The sequence below is a fragment of the Dermacentor albipictus genome, chromosome 5, assembly GCF_038994185.2.
Source record: "Dermacentor albipictus isolate Rhodes 1998 colony chromosome 5, USDA_Dalb.pri_finalv2, whole genome shotgun sequence".
In the NCBI taxonomy this organism is placed as follows: domain Eukaryota; kingdom Metazoa; phylum Arthropoda; class Arachnida; order Ixodida; family Ixodidae; genus Dermacentor; species Dermacentor albipictus.
In genome coordinates this window covers 109,028,790-109,053,791 of record NC_091825.1, presented here as the reverse complement: position 1 = coordinate 109,053,791, position 25,002 = coordinate 109,028,790, and the positions used below count along the sequence as shown (strand labels likewise).

Here is a 25,002-nt window from a genome sequence, read left to right as displayed (position 1 = left end):
TATTTAGTATAGTTATGGTCCTGAAGATTAGCTGTATACCACGCCAAGAATCTCGCCTGTAATTGTACTGTGTTACTGCTTCGCAGCTGGCACAATGTATAACTAACAATAAGCACTGGATTCGTACCGGCAAGAAGTTTGCTTAAGACACCTCTTTTCCCGATACGACGGGCCAAGTAATTTGCGCTGACTTTTCGAGCAAAAAATCTATTTCTTTATGGCCTGTGGCAACACCGCGCGAGGACATCGCGCACCTATGAGCATTCACATTTTCATTTGCAATAGCCCCGCTGAGCTCGAGGTCGCAGGTTCGATGCCGATCGCGGCGGCCGCATTTCGATGGGAAGAAATGCAAACGCGCTTGTGTACACTTAAAGTTAGGTGCACGCAAAAGAGCCACAGGTGGTGAAACTTAATTCCTCGCTTCGGCATAGCCCATAATGAAATCGTGGTTCTGCCACCAAGAAACTACAGAATTTTTAGCCAAAATATGTATTTGAGCGGTAACAACAAAACTGAATACAGTCGGGAGTGACGCCTTTGTCATCTTCGATGTTTCTATCTTTCTGTGTGTCGCACTTTAGCGGATATGTATGTATTTCGCAAGTATGTACAACTCGGCCGAAAATTATTTGGATATGCCGTTTGTATCGTTGTCAACGTTTCTAACTTTCTGTATGTCGCACTTTAGTGGTGTGTATGCATTGTATGTATTTCAGCAAGTATGTACAACTCGGCCGAAAATTATTCGGATATGCCGTTGTCAATGTTTGCAACTTTCTGTGTGTTTCCCTTTAGCAGCATGTATGTATTTCGGCGAGTATATAGCAACTTGTCCGAAAATTAGTTGGATGTGCCGTCTGTGTCATTGTCGATGTTTGCAACTCTATGTGTGTGTCTATTTGGCAAAAAAATTTGTCTTTGTATGACAGCTTATCGCTGTAATCGCTCTTAGCAGGTGCCGCAAAAGGTAATCTAGGAAGGAGGCTAAATTCTCTGAAGTATACCGTAACCCGTAGTTACCTTATCCAGCCTTTGAAAAGGTTCCGCGATTCGGAGAAGGCATGTTTCGGCGAAGGCTGCCTCGGATCACTGACGTGATCTAAGGCTTTCAGCGGGTGGACAAAAATGTCATGTTACATATTTCATGGTTTCTCTAACAGGAGCACTTAATCCTAATCAATCTGTTAAACTTTCTTACTGCAATTAACTATTGGCTCCCTCGTTGCAGCTCCACGCCGCCTTGGAACATTGGGACTCGCAGCACACAAAGATAGGTGAGTACTTGCACTATTACGCGTTATAGCTAATCGGTTTAACAGTCTCCGAAGAAGGTCGCGTTCTATGTCATAGAGGTTACAAAAACACAGCACGTGCTCTATCCTCTCTTCACAGTTGTGCGAGACACAGATCGGTGTGTCCGACATTTCGATAAGGAATGAGTAGGCTTTAGTAAAATCCAGCCCTGACCAGAAGCGGCACAGTAATGTTGCATCACGGCGGGAGAAGTTCGACGCAGCTTCAATATAGGATCCAGCCAGTGGAAGACGACAGTTCGTGAAAATCGGGGTGTTCCGCGAAGTTCCAGTCTTGGTATGAGCAACTAAACGAAGGCCCCTCGCACCGTCTGCCCTTGATAAGGGTATGGGAACTGTGAGTGTTTCTTCGTGGGCTGACTGGGCGGCATCATCAGCAAGGTCATTTCCGACGATGCCACAGTGCCCTGGACGCCATTAGAAGATTGTGTCATGTCCGTTTGTGGGTGCTTGATGGAGAACCTGTCTTGTCTCAAACACCAGCTGTTCATGGGTCTTGCTTAGTAAGGCTGACTTCAGACTCTGAAGGGCTGCCTTGGAGTCCCAGAAAACGACAAAAAGCATGTAGGGTAGCAAACCGGACGTGCGTCTGGTTGACCTCCCTACCTTTGCTTCCGTTATTTCATCCTGCTCCTACGCGTTATAGCTCTCTGCAATGCCTGTCCTTGCGAGGAGACGCTGGAACACATTCTGTCTTGCGCTAGGTGATTTCAAGTTGCGCCTGCAAATTTCCTAATTTCATCACCTCACCTCATTTTCTGCTGTCTTCGGCTGCGGTTTCCTTCCCTTGGTACCCATTCTGTAACTCTAATGGTACACCGGTTATCTGCCCTACGCTGTGCACTCCAAACTATTTCTGTTCTTCTGTAAATTACCTTCTCATGATCACAGTTGACCCCTGTGAGTAATTGACGTAAGTAAACGTACTCCTGCGCAGTCCCTAGAGGCTGACTGGCGGTCATGAGTTCTTGTTCCTTTGCCAAGCTACTGAACATTACCTTTGTCTTCTGCCATAGCAGTCTTCAACCCTACCCTTACACTTCCTCTGTTGAAGTCCTCAATCACTTGTAATTCGTCCCCAGTGTCGCCAAACAGAACAATGTCATCTTCATCTGCATCTGCATCTGCATCTGCTAACTGAAGGTTGCTGATATGTTTGCCGTTGAAACTCACTCCTAAGCCTTCCTAATCTAATAGCTTGACAAAATACAAGATACGCGACAGAATAAAATATAACAAATGTAGGGTATCTACCAACCGGGAATACCGGGAGAACGGGGAATTCTCGGGGATTTTGAGTATTCTGTAAATAGCCAAGGAAAACTCAAGGAATTTGTGCTTTTATCAGGGAAAATCAGCTGTAAGTTTATTGAAAGGGAATGAAAGTCGTGGTAGTGCTGGCACGAATAACTGAGAGGAATCGCAACGAATCGTCTTTGACGCCGTGTCGTCGGCTGGAGGAGTTGCCAGTGTACAGTCAACGGCCGACTGTCTGGATGCCCGATAATGCGGATGGCTTCGCGGCACCACCACATGCCCATAGTGTCAGCGTATAAGAACGTCTCCGAAAACATATCTGAAATTTCGGACGCAAGAACCGTTCGCCGTCCGATTTTCCAGACTTTTTGCCATGACCACAGTTCCGAAACGGCATTAATCAAAGCCGCCACCGCTGCCGTTTTGATTACCTCGCCGCCTTGAACCAGCGCTCTCGCACGCAGATGTGCTTGCATTCTAGGCACCACTGCGGCAACGCTAAGCCTAACTGCTTCGACGTTCGTTATTAAGCTTCTAACCGTTGGGCGACGTGTTTTTCATTGAAAGAATTCGCCGCTGTCAGCAATATCACCGACTCCGCTTTCGTCGTCCTCGCGATTGGCTTCAACGTCTAGAAAGCACGGAGCGTTGCCAAACGTCAGCTTCGCCTCAATACTAGCTTGTTACGGGGCGAAGCATAAGCGTGGGAAGGGGCAATTGTCACAGGACGCAGTATGTATTCCTTAATTATACACACGCGCACCCGCCATCTCCTGCCACAGCACGAGCACCGATATACCCAATCAGTGTAGGCAGGCCTTCGGAGCTGTTTCGGATGTGCCTTTGGCGACTTGAGCTCTTAAGGACAGTAAACGACAAACTGCTCGATTTTTCGAACGTTTTCATGGACCCTGAGGAGTCCGAAAAATTGGAAATTGACTGTACAACTCACCAAGGGGATGCTTCAAGGGGCCTGTGGGGCGAACGCGTGGCGGAAGGAGGACGAGAACACAAAGGACCTACGCATTGAGGAATGATCAGGAAAGGAAGTGTGCCGCCGCTTCTTTGAAGGAGCTTGAGCTCAAAAAACGAAGTGTTGGCTGACGCCGAGATGAAGGTGTCCCTCATCCAAACCAAAACAAACTCTAAAGCAGTGAATCACAACACTGAAGCGTTGTGCGCGCGCTGAGAGTAGGTCAGGGCAGTTGAGGTTGACTTACCAGCTGTTGCGGGAGAATCTCACTTGAGGCAAAGTTCGGGCCTCATACCAATGAGCTTGCCATCAGCTGATGGAAATAGCTCATATTCGAAAACATTTGCTTCTGTAAGCATCTCCTTTTTATTCGTATTTCAGAATGTTCGACTCAATTTGCAATGGCTTTTACGACTTTTTTCGAATATATTTTATTCGTTGTGAATTTACTAGCCCCTCCCTTCTGTTTTCTTTTGGAATAAAATTAACGGTACTCCTTACTATTCAAACTAGAATAAGTCGTTTTTTAAAATTTTTTGACATGATTGCTAGATTGTGACAACATCGGGCGACATGGTGTCAGCCCGTCTTGACATAAACCAAAGTTCTGGGTCCCTCAGGGAATTATGTAAAGGCACAGAGGGAAAACCTGGAAAACTCAGGGAATTTAGAAATTTCAACTTGGTAGATACCCCGGAAATATGAGCGTGCAGGAGCTCAAAAGAAAAAAGAAAACACAACTTAAGGTTATTGCCACTTTCAACAGATATTCTGATCCAGTGTGACACTTTCTCACCAAGTTCTCATTCTCATTTTTTTTTTTAATTTTTCGTATTGCTGAGGACGGGTAATGCAGATGCATCAAAGTACGTTGACTTTCTGCAGCTGCTACTTGGTCCAAACGGTTATCTCTTGCTTAGGCATGCTCTTGCTTATGTTCTCTCTTGCTTAGGTTTCTTTGGTGACGCTGAATACGATTTTGCTTATCTTTTTGTTTATATTTATTTATTTGTTTAGCTCGGCCCACAAGTTAGGCACATGAAAAGAAATTGAAGGAAAGAAATAGACGCGTGAATGCAAAGATGAGAAAGCCTCCGGAAACCTATCCTAGCACTTCCAGTATCAATAAATTTCCGTCCATCGCCTTAACCGCTCAACTATGACTGCTTTTTTTTTTTAACACGAAAGTGTTTTATTCCGGGATCCACCATCACCTTCCTGTAACGGATGTGACATAGGCGCGAACGCGTCGAGTATTCTCTCCCTTGACATTTACCTTGACAGGGATGGCGCCGCGATCTAGGAGTGGCGAAGCGAAGTACTGCATCATGACACTGACGAGTGCCGACAGTGAGCGTTTCGGTAGTCTCAGCGCTAAAGCCTCCTCAGTGCAGCGGAGGCTCCAATGCGGTGTGGCCTGGTGTGGCCTTCTGCTGAGGTGACGACGCAGTTTCCGCACATGGTTGGTGCGGAAACCTGTGACGGCGGAAACCTGTGACGGCGGAAACCAGTGACGGCGGAAACCAGTGACGGCGGAAACCTGTGACGGCGGAAACCTGTGACGGAAACCTGTGAAACCTGCGGTTGGTGCGATTAGCCTGTCACGCCTCGTCGCCCACGGAGTGCAGCAATTCAACATGCATCAGCAGTGCCTACACGCTGCCTACTGCTCCGCTTGCGATGGCACCAACGAAAAAAAAAAAAAAACTGCTGCGCTAAGCGGCGCAGAAAGGCAACGACGTCGTCGGGCGAATGTCTCTTTGGTCCGGCGGGAGACACGCCAGCGTGAAGCAAAACACTTTCGCGGCGCCCACATTCTTGAAGCTGAGCGCGTCGCAATTCAACTATAGTTGCCCTAGACACTACGAAGCCGGACCAAAATGTTCGCACCTTCGCCGAAGTGAAATCGGCAGCAGGATGCCACTCGCCAACAGGACGCCGTGCGCCAAGCAAACCTGCAACACGGTCGCCGAACCGCAAATCGGGCGCGTTTCGCTGCAGTGGACCACGAGTTCACGAAGCAAAGATGCGACAGCTTCTGTGAGGACACGTTTCACTTTCGTGTTCTACCGATTCCTGTGAAAGAGGGATCACCCATATTTTTCTTTCTTTTTTGCATGGAAATGTCAGTAAAGTCGAGCGAACATTAATTTTATAAAATTTAGAGAAAGGCTAAAAACAAACGCACACATGCTACACAGCCCAGTGAAAGTGAAAATCGGGCAAAAGAAACCCAAGCGTACAGAAACCTCAGCCACGAATGTTTTCTTTCTTTAGCACATGGAAAACAAAACTGGAAATGTGTTACAGAGAGTAATAATTACTAAACGCTTAAGATTCAAGTAAAGGCACACATCCGTCCGACAAGTGCACCCAGTCCGGTGAAAGTTCTTGCGTAGTATATATAATTTTTGCTTAAGCTGCACTTCCACGAAAAAAAATTAAAATAATTGTAGATCGCGGGCTTTCGACAGACTAAAGTCTAAAATCTCCAGAAGCTATATATACACAGCTGTATAAACATGGCATAGGAAGCAACAGCAGCATTCTCATACAACAAAAACCTAATTGAGTACCTTTTTATTTAAATATCCTTCCTAAACGTCCGTTGTATAATGTCCCCCCACCCCCCAAAAAAATGCAGCATCTCTGTAGTCGGTGTAGCAGTGATCTCGGCTCGTGGACACAGTCGACAGTTCTTTGACCACGGCACAAAGCAGCATTTGGAATTCAACTAGTTATTTACGGAAAGCGGTCCCAAGTGCAGCTGTGTTTCGGTGCTCCTTTTGATGTCTATTCAAAAGCAGGTGTGCTCGTAGACAAAAGAAAGAAGGAAAACAATTTCTGCGCAGTCGACAGGATTCGAACCTGTGCGGGGAGACCCCAATGGATTTCTAGTCCATCGCCTTAACCACTCGGCCACGACTGCAGCTGTGTTCCGGTGCTTCTTCTGATGTCTATTCAAAAGTAGGCGTGCCCACAGACAAAAGAAAAAAAAATTCTGCGCAGTCGACAGGATTCGAACCTGTGCGGGGAGACCCCAATGGATTTCTAGTCCATCGCCTTAACCACTCGGCCACGACTGCAGCCGTGTTTCGGTGCGCCTTCTGATGTCTATTGAAAAGCAGGTGTACTCGTAGACAAGAAGGAAAAAAGTTCTGCGCAGTCGACAGGATTCGAACCTGTGCGGGGAGACCCCAATGGATTTCTAGTCCATCGCCTTAACCACTCGGCCACGACTGCAGCTGTGTTTCGGTGCGCCTTCTGATGTCTATTCAAAAGCAGGCGTGTTCGTAGACCAAAGAAAGCGATAAAAAATTCTGCGCAGTCGACAGGATTCGAACCTGTGCGGGGAGACCCCAATGGATTTCTAGTCCATCGCCTTAACCACTCGGCCACGACTGCAGCTGTGTTTTGGTGCGCCTTCTGATGTCTATTTAAAAGCAGGCGTACTCGTAGACAAGAAGGAAAAAAGTTCTGCGCAGCCGACAGGATTCGAACCTGTGCGGGGAGACCCCAATGGATTTCTAGTCCATCGCCTTAACCACTCGGCCACGACTGCAGCCGTGTTTCGGTGCGCCTTCTGATGTCTATTCAAAAGCAGGCGTGCTCGTAGACAAAAGGAAGAAGGAAAAGAAGTTCTGCGCAGTCGACAGGATTCGAACCTGTGCGGGGAGACCCCAATGGATTTCTAGTCCATCGCCTTAACCGCTCGGCCACGACTGCAGCTGTGTTCCGGTGCTTCTTCTGATGTCTATTCAAAAGTAGGCGTGCTCACAGACAAAAATTCTGCGCAGTCGACAGGATTCGAACCTGTGCGGGGAGACCCCAATGGATTTCTAGTCCATCGCCTTAACCACTCGGCCACGACTGCAGCTCTCTGAAACTTGCCTCGTGCCGATGTCACCGTTGTACGCCAACCGCATCGCCTTTTTGTTCCGTGCTTCGTATTTTAATTCGCCTGTGGACAGGCCTTTGGTGTCGCGAGAGGCGACTTAAATGGCGCGGCACGCATTACCGCTGCAAACCCGACGAAGGAGGTGACAAAGAAAGATATTAAGGAGTTTCCGAAGTAAGAACAGACAACTCACGTCTGTGGACGAACTTAATTCTTGCTTTACTTCTTTTGCCGCCGCCGTTGCGCGCCAGCGGAGAGCGGGTTTCCCGTGCTCCGATAAGAAACCTGCTGACCCGCAGGCCTTGTTCGCTCGCCTGGAAACACGAACCGCCGGCTGTTCGTTTTTAGTTCACCCAGAACACGAACCGGCGCAGCCTGGCGGCAAAGAGGAAGCGTTAAATCTCACCTTTTACTTCGTCCGCGCTTCCTCGAGCCGTAGCTATTTAATCACTCATCCTGCCTAGTATACCCCCTTGCCTCCTAAGCGGCTGTTCGCATCCTAGCTTAACGCGCGCGATTTCGCGACCAATATATTTCTCGAAAAAGCAAAAGATTAAATAAAGTAACCGACGGTTTTGTCGTGCCTTTGTTCGTGAACGCGCCATCGCCAGCGTTCTTGCGTAGACGGAGTGCACTTTGTCATCACCTCGCCGCAGGTTTTCGCAATTTTTTTTTCTTATTTCTTTCTTTGTGTGAGCCCAGCATTGCGAGTCTATTTATATCGCCTCCGGTACGTACCTAAATAGAGGCGTCGACTCTGAAAGTATTCCAACATTTTTCTTTTTTTAATCCATACTTGCCTGCCTGCTCTAAGCGTGAACTTGCACAAGTTATATCCTGGCTCGGGAGTGCGTGCTAGTGCTTGACGTTATAATTATCGAAGGCTCGTTAGACTGCTTTATTATCGCGGATGCGCCTGCCTACAGTTTCGATGGCATCTTTTGTAATTAACACGCCCCTGTGTTATTTACCATTAGGCCTATGTTCTCTGCCTGTTCCCCTAGCAGACTGGCTTGGTTTGTGAACAGCTTGTAAATCATGTACAGCGTAAATCTAGCGTGGGTTACAAGTAGGAGCTCGCAGCAACGCAGTATGATGTAGCCATTCACGCAAGAAAGTTTAAATTGATGGATTGAAGTGTTATTGTTATGGCCTCCAAACTGCCGCTTGTCTATTACGGACGCCCAGTTCATCTATGTTCATTATACTTTTATTTAATTATGTTAAATTAAGCCGCGGGGTTTCACGTGCTAGAACCACGGTATGATTATGAGACAAGCCGTAGTCAGGGACTCCGGTATAATTTTGACCACGGGAGGTTCTTTAACGTGTGACTAAATCTAAGCCCACGAGCGCCTTTTTTTTCGTCCTTTTCTTTAATTTTTTTTTTTCATTTCACACTCATCACACCCACCTGCGCCTTATAGCTCGAGAACAACGCTATATTCCATAGGCAACCACTGTGGCTATATTTCTATCCGTAATAAGGCGTCACGGTGTAGTCTAGGAATTTCATTTGCTGTGGCGAATTTATCGTGTAATCTTTAACAACGTATGGCCCAGGGGTGACGTTCCAACTTTAAAAAGAAACAGTCCGGTAAAAGCTAGTAATAGAGTACATGCATGCATGGTAGCTGTATTTCACGCTACCAATTTGTGTTTACTGCTATTACAGACCAGCAGGTATACGGATTAAAGCCATTAGTATGTGTGGATGTTGAGCTATAAAGCATGAGAATGAGGCACTGTCAGCGGTCTCTCATTTCCAATGGCAAGACAGAGAGAGAGAAAGGTTGCATAAAAATGGTAAGACGACACAATCTTGTTGCATGAGATGTGTCAACTAGTGGTTTTCACCATGGAATATTAACGAATGTCGTCGACCATGCTAAATTAACAATTATGCGCTGCTGCATTTAAGCACACATCAGCAGTTGGCTTAACGTGGTGGTCAAAGCAGCGGCAAGCCTCGTTCCGAAGTTTTTCGAAGTGGCCTTCGCGTTACACCGCTCGTCTGCAACGAAGTGAACATCGTACACCAAGAAAATCCTTACACGTACTTTTTTTTGCCTTTCGTTGCGTTAATTATGCAACAGCTACTCTCACACAACATTAAAACAAGAGTTGCGACGTTGATGAAGTTGTAAAATGTTTGAGCACCTTAATGAGAACTATGACCATCACACACTGGAATTTAATTTTTTGATGTAACGCTTTTCGCTAGAGTCAATTCAACGGTTCCTTTTTGAGAACATTTCTGCTTGTCACTTCTATCAGAATATTAAAAGCAGGAGTCAACCAAAACTAAAGCTTCCTGCCGAGAGCGTTGGTATAATCGAAAAGTTGGGGTGCGCATACTGTGGGCATCTGTATTGGCAATCCTGTCTTTGAAAAACCCAGATTTCGAGCAGGTAATGTGCGTGTCGCTCTGCTGCGTGAAGACAAATAGCAAAAAGAAACAATAGCTTTGCAGTTCATGCCACTAGCATATTGCGCGAAAGGAAACAAAGGCTTGTGTAAAAGAAGTCAGCACAGGCCTCGGATGCACACACAGAGAATCAGCAATAGGGACGGGTCGGGCTGGCGAGATGCCATGACCGAGTTCCATGTACAGTCTCGACTTTGGCACAAAGCAGGACAAACAGAAAAATGAATTTTCTAGAATTCTAAATTTGTGTAGATGCTTAACGCAGATTTGAAACAGCAGCTACGACCCTTAGATTAATTTGATTGAATCAAATATAATTTGAAAGTTTGGCAGCTACTGTCGCCGCCGTCTATACGTTAGTTAGCGTAAAAGCTATGAACAGTAATACCTTTTGACGAGAGCACACGCTACAAACGTTGTGCTGCAACTTTGCAGTTTGAAGAGCCGTTCCGCGTCTCCCTCAGTTCTACCAATCACACTTTCTTTCACACGATACGGCGTTAACTTGTTTATGACGCTTTGCTCGGAGTTAACTATAGCTCGGTAAAGAAAGGTCTCACCAAGGACCGAGAAGGCTGAATAAAGCTTTAGTTCTCCTAGGGAGTAGTTAGTATTTGCAGAATGTGTCCTGTAATTGGGTAACAGAGTTAGCGTGATTCGTGTCAAACTCGCCCCCTGCCATGATTGTGAAGGTAACGTACCGGTCTTCCAGAATTAAATGTGGCATACAAACTGCATAAAGATATAATAAAAGACAAAGAGGTGGAATACAGCTTAGATTTAAACTATCAGTTGAGCTGCGTCTACGAGCTCCATCCTGCAAACACACACGTATCAAAATGGCTAGATCACCGAGTTGGTATATAGAAACGCTCCATTAAAAGCTGCGATAAAGCGTCCACGTTTTATTGTATCATTAATGGCGCTGCTTTTAAACACGTGCGTCCTTCCTTGTTGGATATGGATATTAGCCTCGCAGCCGCATGGCTGAGGATGAGGAGGATAAAAAGGAAGCATTCAGACAGCATTCACTGTCCAATGTAAGCAAAGGATCTCGGAATGCAAGTAAATGCAGAACACTATTCTTCATGCCGCACGCCTTGCATTGACTTTCTTCCCGTGCAACGTGCTGTCGTTGCATAGAAATCCCGTTAACCGGAATTCCCTGCGTTCGCGTGCAACGCGAAAGTGTAAACCGCACAGACCGCCGCTCGGGCCCACAAGGGGGTCGGTGTGCAAACGTACACAGGTGTGCTCGACACCCTCGCTTTGCTGCTTCAAGGTGAAATCCGCTTTTCATTAGGTGCGGGGGGCATTTTAATGCAATTAACCTTGGTGCCCTCGTCGCAGCCTTCCGAGGTTCGCGTACACGGCGCGTCGTCTCGCGTACTCGTACGCTTTCAAACGGGTGTGCAACGCTCTGCGCGAGCCCCCCCCCCCCCCCCCCCCCCTCGACGAAGTGTATGCACGGGCCTGTGCGCTGCCGCCACCCCGTACATAATGACCGGCTTTGTCGTCACCGTTGCCCGAAGTGGCCCGCCTTAGCACGCGCGCGGTGTTTGCTTTGGCACATGCCAGCGTGATGCCGGTCCGCGTGCTACGTAGCGAACGAACGAAGGACGCGCCGTGCGCAGTCGCGCATGTCTGATCGGTCGGCCCGGCCCCGCGGACGTCTCGCCGTTTTGTCAGCACTTCGTCCGAGAGGCTTCGTGTATGGCGCTCGACGGAGTCGCCGCAGCATTCGCGTAGGTCCCAATTAAAAGTGACCGTGAGGTTCAACTCAGCGTGCGCTTCACTATACCGGCCCCGCGCATTATAATCTTGGGAGCGGGAGACGAGTGCGCCTAAACGATGTGCCACCTTGGCTACGTTAAGCTAAGTAGCATAATGGCGTAAGTTTTAGCGAGGCGTTGAGCGCTGTAATGACACCGTAGCAGCCATGCCGTGTAGACGTTTCCTGTTAAGTAGAATACGTTGCTGGGCGAGTTGGTTGAAAGCAAGGTGCTCGACAGGCGACAACGTTTCGTGGTGTTGCCTGTCGTTAACTATTGTCCGGTTAAATTCATGGCGCGACGCGTTAACGAGATGCGTTGTCATTATTCGCGGAACCAGGCCTTATTTACAGCGTGCCCACTTGCAAAACTAATTTGTATAGTGTCCGTATTGTATGCAGACTTCGCGAAGGCAGCTTCGGTTCTTGTAGACTTCTCCCTGTCGCAATGCGAGCTGTCGCCCCGGAAAGCCTACGAGGAAGTTGAAGCGGACACGGACGAACAGCGACAATTTATCGACGTAGGCGGGTTCATGTAGAGGGTGCTCCAGCTAACGTTAGTCAAGTTCTTAAATATAATATATCGAATGTACGAGGACGCAACCAATGCTATTGTCAGCAGTGACGTACCGCACTAGGAAGATTTCTTTTTTATAATAGAAATATCATTTAATATATGATATTAATTAACGAATTTTTTAATTACTGAATTGAGGGCGATAATATTGATAGAAGGAGTAATAATTGTTTTAAAACACCCGATTCAGTTGTTTTCATTGTGCTATCTTTCGGGTAATTATTTTTTCCGTATTATAAAGAACACGTGCGAAGCATGAAAATAGCCGCTTGATTACGCGTCCCCACACCGTGACATCAGCGGTCGCAGGCATTACTTGGAAGAACTAACTCCGCCTCAGAAAGGCTGACCAACGTTTCGATAGGAAAAGCCATTTTAGGTTCTCCTATCGAAACATTAACCAGCCTTTCTGAAGCACTTTATCCCTGTTCATAACCTTGTACCACATATAGAGAGTATAGGAAAAACAGGGCGAAGGCAGGAGATGGAAATTCAAGACGATGAGCAAAACGAGAACAAGGTGAAAGCAGCAGCCAACGTTTCCACAAGTGGACTTGTCTTATTCTGCTCACATAGAGAGTATAATATTTCTGTAGGCTGTTGAACTAAATTTTGGGGAGGTGAAATTAGAAAGTTCTAACAGCGTCGCGGGAGCGCGTTGTGGAATAATTCTGAGAGCCGAAGGCAGCTCAGCGATGTATGATCGTTTTTCTACTACCGGCCGGTATGTTAGGAACGTGAAAAAGCTCTATTTTTTTTTATACCACGATTTAGAGAGAGAGAGAGAATGAAGAGGAAAGGCAGGGAGGTTAACCAGATATGAGTCTCCGGTTTGCTACCCTACACTGGGGATGGGGGATAGGGGTTCAATGTTCAAGAACGCATATGCATGCACACAGAGGAAGTAAGCGTCTTACGTTTCTTGCCGTTCAAAACCGTTTTTCTTTGCTCCAACACAAAGGTCAAGTTGTACGTGTATAGTGTTGTAGGCATACGCGTGTCGATGCTACGTCTTGGATTTTTATGTCCTCTCTCCGCATTCGAAACGCAGTTCAAGGTCGCGTTTTGTCGTATGTAACAGATCGAAGGTATATATGTCACACTAGCGCTAATGCTCGCAAAGGCTGACGCTGAAAATACGCCTATATAACCACTTCCGTGCGTGTAAAGCGCCGTACGCATAGGAATCAGTACGAATATTCTGCGTAATCGTATCCGAGTTAACTTTGAAAACGGTTCAGGACAATGCGCATCATACTGCATACAAAGTGTCGGGCACGAGGATATAGCTGGAAGAATGCGGACTGGTAATCGCCGCGTATCAGCAGTAGCGCTGGTCTATATCCTCCGGGCACGGCTAAAACAAAGGTATGAATAGCATCAAATAAAAAAAAGAAATGCGTGCCACAAATGCTCGCGCGTTGCCATTTTGAAAAAAAAAAAAGCACGCGTGAGCACGTTCACGTCCGTTCGCCGCGGCAGCATAACTCCTTGCGCCTAGCTGCGATAGCGAGTCGCAAAACGATTAATCACGCGACCGGCGTCGCGTCATCGTTTACCCGTGGCGTGCTTTTTCTCGAGTTTGCCCCGTCGTTCAGCATCCTAAGGAAAACGGAACGCGAGAACTGTATCCAGCGAAAAGAACGATTACTGAGACGCGGACTTCCACGGCCCGATTTCCCTGAACAATTCATCCATCGTCAGATATCCGCAGATGAGTGCGCCCGCAACTCGGCAACGGCTTGGGAAAGATATATCGCCGCAGCCAAGCGTGCTCCGGGAAAAAGGAACAGAGCCCAGGTATAGAGGGGTGGAGTAAACAAACGAGGTTGTGCGAACTTGGTCAGATAACGTCAGTGCCAGGATTAATTAAGCGATCACGTTCATTCAGCTGCGGCAAGTTCGCGGCGCACGGAAACACAAAGAACGCCGACTCTTGTCACTGCGAGCTAAAAAATGGCAGCAAAAGCGTTGTATGAGTCATTGTAAGCTCTACTGTTCCTACGCCTGCTGGCACTGAGGTGCAGGCAAAGATCTTTGCGTAGTTTTTTTTTTCTCAGGATCCTACTTCTTCGCTCTACTTTTCGGTGAGAAATGTTCTTTATCTGCTCGGCTTTTAAAAGACCCCTCCCCAGACTCCGTCATAATTTTTTAGTTGCGCGCTAGAAGTCCTAAAGCACCATCCAAGGAGCTTTCTTCCGAAAGAATTGTTAAGAAGAGCTTAGTAGTAGCCTATACAGCAGCAAATCAAATGTGGCGAGGCCATTTTGCGAGGAGGTGAGCTGCACTCCTCCCTTCAAAGGCCCCCTCTCCCATTCTCTCAGCCAGCGCCCACGCAAGCGACATTCATCGCCTGCCTTCTCGAATGTCAGAACCGAGGTTCCACGTGATGTTTACTTTTTACCGTTTTGTGTCTTTACTTTACCATTCGCTGTTACGCTAACTATAGTTAGTGTTCTTGCGCTGCGCCTTTGACGTCATCTCCGCTGGCTGGAAGAGTGGCTCCTTTGACAAGTGCGGGTGGGTGGGCGTTTGTTTAAATTTTCAGTTGTTTTAGTGACGTATGTCAGTGTAGTGCTTAATAGACACAATCTTTATTGTGGGATCTGTGCACCGCAATTGTCTTGTTGCTCTGCCCAAATCTCGTAAAGGGCTCTTTAAGGAGCACATCAGAGGTGTGTGCTGTTTTCCGCGAAATTTCGCGTGATACGACCATTCCATCGTTCCTCCGTGTTAGCATCCACTCTCGACAGATTCGCTGAGAAGTGAACTTGACATTTGCGCCTTAGCTCTTTGTTCGATCGTTATGAACGGTATACGCTACTATACCGCGAAATTCCCGACACAAATACTGCCCCACTAAACCGAATGTCCTAACGTGTACACTGTTAAGTACTGCAACGGGCTTGCAGCAAACTTTTTTTTTTCTGGTAGCTCACATCTGAGCATGAGCAATCGAAGCAGTCATATTCCGACGCGAAATTCTGGGAGATTAAATGTCGACTTTACATGTACCTACCTGATTTAACAATATGAATGCCCCCCCCCCCTCTTCCCCTTTCCTGCTCGAGAATACTGGGTACTGTACGAATAGTAATTATTGAGACCGAATCGAATGTAAATCGAATTCACATCAAATACGTTTCGAATAATTTTTGAATAATGAACAGCCGTTTTCACAACTAATATAAAAGGATGTTCACATCCTAGTATTCGTAACGTTAGGAAGTTTCCGTCACTAGAATGCGAGTTATGAAGCATTCTTTGTTGAAAGCACAAGCGAAGCATTAGTAACAGATAAGCAGTTTGCTGGCGTATACGGATGACTCATCGGGGAGTGCGAATGACCGCTGTATATCCGGTAAAGTCTGGCTAGCCCAGCCGGCTCTACGGCGTAAGTTGTCAAGTTTTATGCTGCTGTGTGCCTGCTGTAAATAAATTTCTGGCCCGTTTCCGCGCAGTTTACGTTTTGAAATACCACATTTACTCGTATAAGACCCGTCCTCGCTTAAAGTTTGCACCCAAAATGTGGTGAGCACGAGTTTTGAAAATAAGAAAGTTAGACTAAGTGTCATGCGCATACTGGCGTGCTGGTCAATTCCGCAAACCGCTACGAGATGGCACTAGTCCGTGCCCGAAAAATCAACCGGTTAGTGTAAACGCGTTCATAGCCGACCGCGAGTGGTTGCATTTATTTTGATAGCAGTGTGAGCTCAGTTCTAAGCTTGAGTGAGTAGCCATAATCATGACTCATGTAATGCCCTTATCCGGCAATATTTCTGAAAAAAAAAAGAAAAGAGAGTGTGGGCCTTACAAGAATAAATATGGTATTCGAAACGTTCGAATCTTAGAACACCCCTTAGCTCTTGCTTTCCTTAGCGTCTCCCACTTTAATTTGGCAGCTCGAACCTCCGTTTCGCACTCCTCAACACAACTCAACTACTGCCAAGCAATTGTGACGGGTGAGAAGGCGAGATAGAGGGAGAAGCTGCTTGACAATTGCTGTTAGACGGGCTAGCTGTTTGCCGGATTTGTCGCCCAGCGTTCGTGGTGTCTGCTTGTGTCCCCTGTGGTTTCTTTCACGGAAAGCTTGAATCGAGAGACTGATAACAACCTTATGTATGCCCTATTTGTTTTCCTGGACACGCGGCCAAGCTTGTTATTCCAGAACACTTGGGAGAGATGAAGCTACAGACACACTGGGCGGGCGTCGCGCACGAACGCGTGTGCTCAGATATTTACGGGTCACACAGGTCACGTGATCATCCATTCGGTAGCATGTTTATATATCTCGGGTACAATCAACTCCTATTGCAGTGGATAGCTGGAACACTGTAGAAAAATCGTAGAATCTCTTAGAAGTGGCCATACGGATGAAAGAAAAACAGGAAAGAGATATTAGGAGCACGTTTACTACATTTCGTGATGGCAATGCTCATTCGAACACGTAATAGTCAGGCGTAGTGAAATCTTTCCTGGCGTTCGGGAACTATAGCGGAAGATGTAGCTGCGATCGGAGATCTGAAGATGTGAGCATTGCCGGCAGCATACGGAGAGCTTTGCGTTGCTGTAACTCAATGTTTGATGCATGTTGACTGCGCGAAATCAACGCGCAATCCGCGTTTTCTCCCGCGCCAAGCATATACCACCCTCAAGTGAGTAGACGGAGCATTTAGGCAAGCTTGCGTGAGCGCAGTAAACGGATCCAGCGGAATTGTGTTAACGGCGTTTCGGCACTGGAAATCCTGTTTCCACGCAAACAGATAAGTACCGTGGCGCAACACTCGGAAATTTCGGTTTGGCTCTGTCAATGTGTCCCTCCGCCTGGTACCGAAAGCGCCGTCCCTGCGTCACGTCCAGCGGCCACCGCTACACTCTTTATTTTGAGCGTGCGCGAAAAAGAATCATGGCGGCGGAAGCCCGCTTCGTCGTGTGTACGCGCTGCTCCACGGCTCGAGACCGTACAAATTCATTGCCGCGATCCCCGATCGGAGAGATGCGACGGCGCTCGAGCGAGACGTGCCCGGCCCTTTCTCGAGTCCGGAGACGAAGGGGCGCGCCGGACGTGCACTTCGCAGAACCTATACGGGAATGCTGATAAAGGCGTCGCTGTTGCACAAGGCCGTTCTCTCTGTGCCAATGTGGGCAGCAGAAGCCGTAAAAGCGAGACAGAGAGAGAGAGGGGGGAGGAGCAAATGCCGGATCCACTTGCACATTGCATGTGCTCGGTGAAATATGGGGATTGATAGCCAGCTGTAACGATCAGATGCCTTATGTTGGATGCCGAGCGTTCACTGGCGTCTGACAGAGCCGTTATCAAGTTAGTGGTTGCTTCCCGCGGGCGGCGAAGGTTTTCAATGTCGCGCTCCCGGAACAGCGGTGACGGCGACCTCCCACGTTCCAGAAGGGTGCGGGGCAATGGTGCTGCAGCAAATTATCCACTCACTGACAACGCGCACCGTTTGTAAGTGTACTGCTCTAACGGTTGGCGGAAGCTTGGTTGCACTGATCTGCTCTCAAGTGCAGAACATTGAGGTAGACATCATATACCTTGCTGGTGAAGCAGCGCACTGACACGGACACAGCGAAGACAGGCAAGAAAAGACGACAGTCACAGCAGCGAGTGTCATCTTTTCTTGCCTGTCTTCACTGTGTCCGTGTCAGTGCGCTGCTTCACCAGCAAGGTATGATGATTACTCACCAACCAGCACAACTTTCCACATTATTGAGGTAGACGCAGCCTTAACGTAAGCAACGTCATATAGAAGGCTTCCGACGTGTATAAGTACGCCATTTCCTGCACCGCACCTATCATATGGAGGGGCATGTTGACACCTATATCCAGGAAGACTTGTCCAATAAGGGTCGTCTCTTGGTACGTATCAAGGAAATAAAACAAACTGGCGTTCATCGCTACCTCATATCCCTTGTTACGGCGTGTAACATTGTCTCAGCTACGTATATTTCAAATGTTTATCTCGAAATGTAGGTCAGTGTGACACCGCCGCAACTTATCGACGATATGCGCAGCCTTTCAGCACCGTATGTTATACCGCATGTACAGAAAAATGCTGTCGGCGACAACAACCGTTTGTTAAGGGAGTATACGCTACCCGCCCCTTTAAGCAATGTGCACCTGTGCCGAAAGTGTGCTCGCCTTGGACATCGTACGAGTCACGCCCCTCTGCCGCCGCCTGGAATAAGCCGTCGGGCGGTTCGGGTCGTGGCAGGCAGGTCGGCGAGTCGCACCGCCCGCTGGGAAGCTCGCGGCAACGGCCGTTTAGGCGAGCACACGAGCCGACGCCGCCGAGGCACATATCTCGATCCGAAATTGGAAGGCCGGCACGCGCTCGCACTCGTGCCCGCGCATCGGTCTCTTTCTCCGCGGCGCAGAAGAACTTTGACCCGTTCGAACGCGGCCTGCGAGCGGAAGTGGCCGTTGTCGTCGCGTCTCCGCCCAGCTCCTCTCCGCCGTGGCACAGTGAGCTAGCTGGCCGTGTTGCAGCGCTGTATTGCCCCGCAGCACAATATAGCTGCCTCCCTATACGCCGGCTCTGTTCGAGTGCTCCCGGTTGCCCGCGCTGGACTTACTCGGTTCGAAACGAACGTCGTCAATGGTCGAGCCACAAAACCTAATCTCCTCTTTCCACGCCGCTTGTAACGAAAGAAAGAAAAAAAGAAGGGAAGAAAAAGAACGAACGAAAAGCTTAAAAAGAGGCCGCGAGCCGACACGTGCTAGCCTCTGTGTGCACCGTTGTTCCGCTCGCGGAGTTAGTAGTTCGTGGAGCCGCGCCCTAAAGAACCCGCAGCGGAATGAACAAATTCCGAAGAGCTCCGTTTTTATCGCACCTTTGTCTCTTGTCTCGCCGTCTCTGAGGACTTCGACGAGCCTGGTCGAATGGCCACTCGGCGTCTCATAGAGAGAGAGAGAGAGAGAGAGAGAAGGAGAGGACTCAGTCAACGAGAGGGGCGTGTCGCGATTCCCTTAGTGTACAGAAGGCCACAGCTAGCTTCGATATCCGGAAGTTCTCACGCAGTCATTGTCTTTTGTCTGGGCACCGATCAGTTCTGTTTCTTCTTTTTCTTTTTCCTTTTTTCACGTAAACGAGGCAAGGCTCTTTTCCGAAGGTATACGTGCGAGTACGGAAATCGAAGTGTTTCCTACCGAACTGCCAAAAATACACGAAAGGAAAGAATGGTACTGAGTATGGGCCCGCCACCGAACGAAACACTAATTCCTCGGTATACTGGCTTACAAACTTAGCAGAACCAAACGGTGCAAGATAGCTGAACTTGAGTGACTTCATGTTTATACTATACAGTTAGCATGTATCACAAGTACCGCGGCTATAATGAACGTACGTGCAAGCTCTCATGAACACTTCGCTTTCATTACTTCTGTATAGCCAAGGAATACACGTCCGTGCAAAGAGACATTTTCTTGTGTTTTTTTCTTTGAATTGTGGCTTAGGAAGACAAAAAAAAGAAAAAGGAGATGAATGGTGACAATGAACAGCCAGTGTGTTCCAAATCAATTTATTTCTATCGAAAATCTTTACAACGGCTGTTTTCTTCGCGCTTGTAGGTAACGGTGTCGTCTGAAACGCCGTTTAATGGCAACCAACACCGTGGCTGCATGCTCTGCTTGGCCGTTTAATTTACGTATAAAGGAAAGCAGAACGTTAATCTGCTCTCACCATGCATCCCCATGTCTCTCCTGCGAGAATAGAACACACAGACTGGTGTTTATCTTAGCAACTGGGCACAAATACTTGTTCATACATTTGGGATATGACAACACTGTTGTTTTTTATAGGATGAGCCTCCGGGCCATGTTAATGATACGTTAATGCAAGTAGTCGTGTGGGACCAGGATCAAGGAGTGATATATACATATACATATATATATATATATATATATATATATATATATATATATATATATATATATATATATATATATATATATATATATATATATATATATATATATATATATATATATATGCGAAACAGTGACATTGATTGAGAGAAAAACAAAGGCAGAAATGCTAATTAGGCCGCTTCTCATTTGCTGCCGCTGCAAAAGGAAATGGAAAACACAACATGACAAAAAAAAGAATGAGCATATATGCACAAAGAACAGAGTTTTCCTGGCGTTATTGTATATTTAAGAACCGCAACAACCTTCTAGTACCTTAAGGCATTACTGGAAAACGTGCACTAGTACGTGCCGCCATGGGAAATCCGCTTTGAGAGCGCCGCTATGTCGTTTCCAAAGTGGTCAACAGCTCCGCTGTCGTACATGAAATGGCTGTCTGGGCGATGGCACTGCCTGAACCCGGTCGACACCCGCCGCGCATACATGTCTGTGACACTTCATTGCAAATATAGCCCTGTTGCAAGGGAACGACAGTAACGAGGGTGATTCTTTAAAGAGAGAGAGAGAGAAAGAGAGAGATAAAAAAATGCGAAAGGCGGGGAGTTTAACAGGATTGCGGCCAGTTCGCACCCGACACGTGGAGAAGGGACCGCTTTTAAATTGCTTTACAGGCTTACGGTCTGGGCGGGATCGACCAGTGCTCGCCGACGCGAGTCTTCATCCAGCCCCTGTGTGACCCGTTTTGCGGACACGCGCCATCTTCTCAAAGTAACGTGCCCGTCACATCGGCGAGCACTTCCCCCTCCTTTATCCATCCCAGCCCCCTCGTGCCTGCTCGCCTCCAGCGTCGGCTAACTTCCTTACTCTGTCGCGTGAACATTGGTCGTGTCCCCCCATTACAAACGAGCTACGCGGAACGCATCAAAGTGCCTCGCCGCCAACTCGCCGACCGATGTTCCCGTCTAAACGCTGGACGCGCCTTCGAGCGCGACGCACGAACACGGTTCGACATCGCCCGTAGTAGTTTGTTTAGCGAACATGGGCGTGCTCGACAAAATACGCCCTTTTGTGAACGCTCGTGCGCCACGTTTCACGGCGTGCGTTGTTTCTCTTGTTTCGGTTGGCGTTCTTAAAAGCTGCGCTTTTGCGCGTGGACTAGGCGTGCCGTATGCGCCGCTTCCTGGACAGATGAAACACTTCCGCGCGCGGGGAGCGTGCTCGAGCGCGCCATCTCGTGTCAGCTTTGTTCGGCGAAAGTTTTCCGACCTGGGCGGCTTTCAAACGCGCGACGTGGCAGCAACGAGACCGATGACGACGCCGTAGCACAGACGGTGCCGCGCGCGCCAACAGAAAGGAGTCGAGAATGGACAGAGGAGAGTGTTAGGCGGGAAAAGACTGTGCGGAAGACGGAAGACCAAGTAGCGAGGACTCCGCGCGGAAGACTGATCACTTCGCGTCTGTTGCCCCGGTTTCACTGCAGAGCCCCGCAATTCTCAGTGGTTCCGGGGTCGGAGTCTCTGGGCCACTGCAAATTGCAGTTACTGCTTTCCTGCCTCTGGCTTAAGCTCGAGCGAGGGAAAAAAGAAGGAAGGGAAGGGGTGTTTAGAAGGTATTGTTTAAAAAAATAAGGAGAGAAATACTTCTTTCTGGTTGTACAGGCTGTATTCGTGTCCACTGTATTGCTCATTGTACGTTGTGGTTCATTCCGCTGCCCGTTGTATGCATTTGAATGTGAAAGTATGCGTTTGTATGCGTTTGAGCGCGTCACGACAGCTTGTTAGCCTATAAAACCGGAGTGATTGGACGGCTTGCGGCTGGTAAAGTCGTTAAAGACGATGGTCATCATTGAGGGACTTCATAACCACTCACTCTCAAAAGTGCATTTTAACCTTTCTGTCAGACCAACCGAGGTTTGTTTTGCCTTTATAAATACTCGGGAACCTTAGTTCTGCGCATAAGAAAAGAGAGAAATAGGTGTCTGGAGAGAATTCAGTAATGCCCAGGGCAGCCACGCTTGTGCGCACGTCACCATTGCGTGAACGCTAGCTGTTACAACAGGACTGAGTCAAAGGTGGCATCTCGGCAGGGCCGGGCACTCGTATTCAAGGAGTTCTTCAACTGTAGAGCGGCTTGTATGAACGGGTGTCACCGGCTGCCGTGTTTCAGTGATTCCAAAGCCAATTGTTGGGCTATATGAAAGATGCCTTAGTGAGTTGGGTAGGAACAGAACCTTTGACGACGTACTCAGAAGCAAAGCGACCAAGCCACCAAGCCGCCGATACTTTCTCCTCAGACGCGTACCTAGCCCAGCAGGTGCATAATGACTTTTCAAGTTGGTTGTTTTTACCGAATGGTATGCCACGAGCGTTATATGAAATTTGTTTGTTTTAAATAACATTGTTATGAATGCATCATCTCCTTGTACGTGAAAAAAAAGAAAAAGGAAGAAAGAGAAACATACTCTCACGTTCATTTTAGCAAAGAAAAAAAGCGCTTTCTGTGGCCTAAACACAGAGATTATTGTTTAATTGGTACATTAGCACGTTGATGTTGCTTCTGAAGTATTGAGCCAATTCGTTATGTTCCAAACGAACTTCACGAGTGCTTTTCGATGTCTGGTATCCGGCAAAACTGGCTATATATATTTTCAATTTTTCACGAAATTTTGCAGCACGAATATGATTAAGCACCTTTACATGGTTCCTCAGGTATCCTACTTTATAGCAGCGATGAATACCCTACGTAATCGCTTCCAAGTTCGACAAGGATTGGTGGCAGCCAGCATTACGGTGTGTATACACAAGTGGGTTGTCGCGAGTATGCGGATCCCGCAGGAAGCGAACGCGATAAGAACAGCCAATGCGACGCGAGTGGGCTAAATCCGCACACCGCGGCCCTTCCACCGAGGTGGTTCGGGCATTAAAGGGTTAATGCTGATAAATAGCCCAGCGCGGCGAGTACGCGCGCGCGGCATTGTTCACTCTCTGCCGCGCAGATTAATGGCCGCCGCGTTGCATTAATTGACGGCTGCGCCTGTCGACGCGTTGTGCGGCCCCGCGGCCGGACGCTGTCGTACCATATCATCAACGAAGCGCGGGGCCGTTCTTCCCCCACGGAAGCCTGCGCCGGCGTTGAATTAGGCGCAGCGTGTCCGTACGTGTCCGCCTGTGTGTGTGTGCGTGTGTATGTGTGTTTGTGTGCGTGTGTATGTGCGTGTGTGTGTGTGTGTTTGTGCGTGTGTTTGTGTGTGTTTGCGTGTGCGTGTGTGTGTGCTCGCGTGTGTGTGTGTGTGCTCGCGTGTGTGTGTGCCACATCCTTATTAACATATTGGCGAGCCGCGCGGTGTGTGTGTGCGGCTCAGAATTAACTACGCGCTCGGCTGCTATCGCTTGCCCATGCTTGCGAAGCTACCTATTTGATATTGCGGACAGCGCGAAGCGAGGTTGCTAACGTCACCGTGTAACCACACCCGGAACTGAAACATACTTCAACGAAGAACACGCAGGAGAAGAGAACGGATGATCGACAACCCAGTCAAGCAGCCCGTTCTATCTGGGAGCATAGTGTATGCGTACGCGATGCTGCCCGCGGGCTACACGTCTCGTTCGCCTTCGCGAAGTATTTCTGTACGAAAAGCGTTCTTGACACTTGCCAGTGGCCATCACTCGGTTCCATTCGCTTCATTGATGCGTGACAGTCGCTTGCGCTCTGTCCCGCGTCACTATGTGAGTGAGTGAGTGAGTGAGTGAGTGAGTGAGTGAGTGAGTGAGTGAGTGAGTGAGTGAGTGAGTGAGTGAGTGAGTGAGTGAGTGAGTGAGTGAGTGAGTGGGTGGGTGGGTGAGTGAGTGAGTGAGTGAGTGAGTGAGTGAGTGAGTGAGTGAGTGAGTGAGTGAGTGAGTGAGTGAGTGAGTGAGTGAGTGAGTGAGTGAGTGAGTGAGTGAGTGAGTGAGTGAGTGAGTGAGTGAGTGAGTGAGTGAGTGAGTGAGTGAGTGAGTGAGTGAGAGTAGAGTAGAGTAGAGTAGGACTTGTGCACAAACAGCATTACCCTTGCAGTGGTCCCAAATGGTGTAGGCGGGTTCTTTGCAGCATTCGCTGAGGTTACTGACATCAGTATGTGAGGTGTTGCGCTAGTTGACGCCAACTTGCGCCTACAATTTTGCTATTTTCATCACCCCACCTAATTGGCTGCCGTCATCGACTGCGCTGCGCTTTCCTTGGCAGCCATTATGTAACGCTAGTGACCTACCCGTTATCTGTCCTACGCATTACAAGGCCTGTCCAGCTCCTAAATTTTTCTATTAATGTCAACCAGAATATCAGCTATCCTCATTTGCTCTCTAATCCACACCACTGTCTTCCTGTCTCTTAACATTACGCCTAACATTTATGCGCGATCCGTAACTTGTAATCGAGTTTCTTTGTTAACCTGCAACTTTTTGTCCCATATGTAAGCATCAGTAGAATGCAATGATTGTACACAGTGGTAAGCTTCCAGCCAGGATTCGGGAATGCCTGCCGTATGCCGTCCAACCTATTTTTATTCTTCTGTAAATTTCCTTCTCATGTTCAGGGTCGACCCCTGTGAGTAATTAGTTGACCTAGATAAGTGTACTCCTGCGCAGGCTTTAGAGGCTGACTGGCGATCATGAATTCCTGTTCCTTGTCTGGCTATTGAACATTACCTTTGTCGTCGGCATATTAATCTTCAAAGCCCCTCTTGCACTTTCTCGTTTAAGGTCCTCAATCATTTGTTGCAGTTAATGCCCAGTGCTGCTGAACACTGGGAATGAATTAGTTCAAGATGAAATGCGTAGTTCGTGCTCACCTAGCTCGACCTGCATGCGCGCTTTCGACACGTTGGACCAATATGGAGCGCGCAAGAGTGTCATACTCCTTATAA

At 48.0% G+C, this 25,002-nt stretch overlaps 1 protein-coding gene and 7 non-coding genes across 8 annotated transcripts in view; 1 reads left to right on the top strand and 7 right to left on the bottom strand.

The window, feature by feature from the left end:
• Positions 1-25,002, top strand: part of LOC135920702 (rho GTPase-activating protein 20-like) — a 712,294-nt gene that overhangs the window by 157,564 nt on the left and 529,728 nt on the right. Inside the window, exon 5 of the mRNA XM_065454923.1 lies at positions 1,232-1,277. Coding sequence (XP_065310995.1) covers positions 1,232-1,277 — 46 coding nt within the window. The remainder of the gene's footprint in view (positions 1-1,231; positions 1,278-25,002) is intronic.
• TRNAS-AGA (transfer RNA serine (anticodon AGA)) lies at positions 6,394-6,475 on the bottom strand. Its single transcript has one exon. It is a non-coding gene; the product is annotated as a tRNA-Ser (tRNA).
• Positions 6,551-6,632, bottom strand: TRNAS-AGA (transfer RNA serine (anticodon AGA)). Its single transcript has one exon. It is a non-coding gene; the product is annotated as a tRNA-Ser (tRNA).
• Positions 6,708-6,789, bottom strand: TRNAS-AGA (transfer RNA serine (anticodon AGA)). The gene has a single exon. It is a non-coding gene; the product is annotated as a tRNA-Ser (tRNA).
• On the bottom strand, positions 6,870-6,951 carry TRNAS-AGA (transfer RNA serine (anticodon AGA)). Its single transcript has one exon. It is a non-coding gene; the product is annotated as a tRNA-Ser (tRNA).
• On the bottom strand, positions 7,027-7,108 carry TRNAS-AGA (transfer RNA serine (anticodon AGA)). Its single transcript has one exon. It is a non-coding gene; the product is annotated as a tRNA-Ser (tRNA).
• Positions 7,191-7,272, bottom strand: TRNAS-AGA (transfer RNA serine (anticodon AGA)). Its single transcript has one exon. It is a non-coding gene; the product is annotated as a tRNA-Ser (tRNA).
• TRNAS-AGA (transfer RNA serine (anticodon AGA)) lies at positions 7,339-7,420 on the bottom strand. The gene has a single exon. It is a non-coding gene; the product is annotated as a tRNA-Ser (tRNA).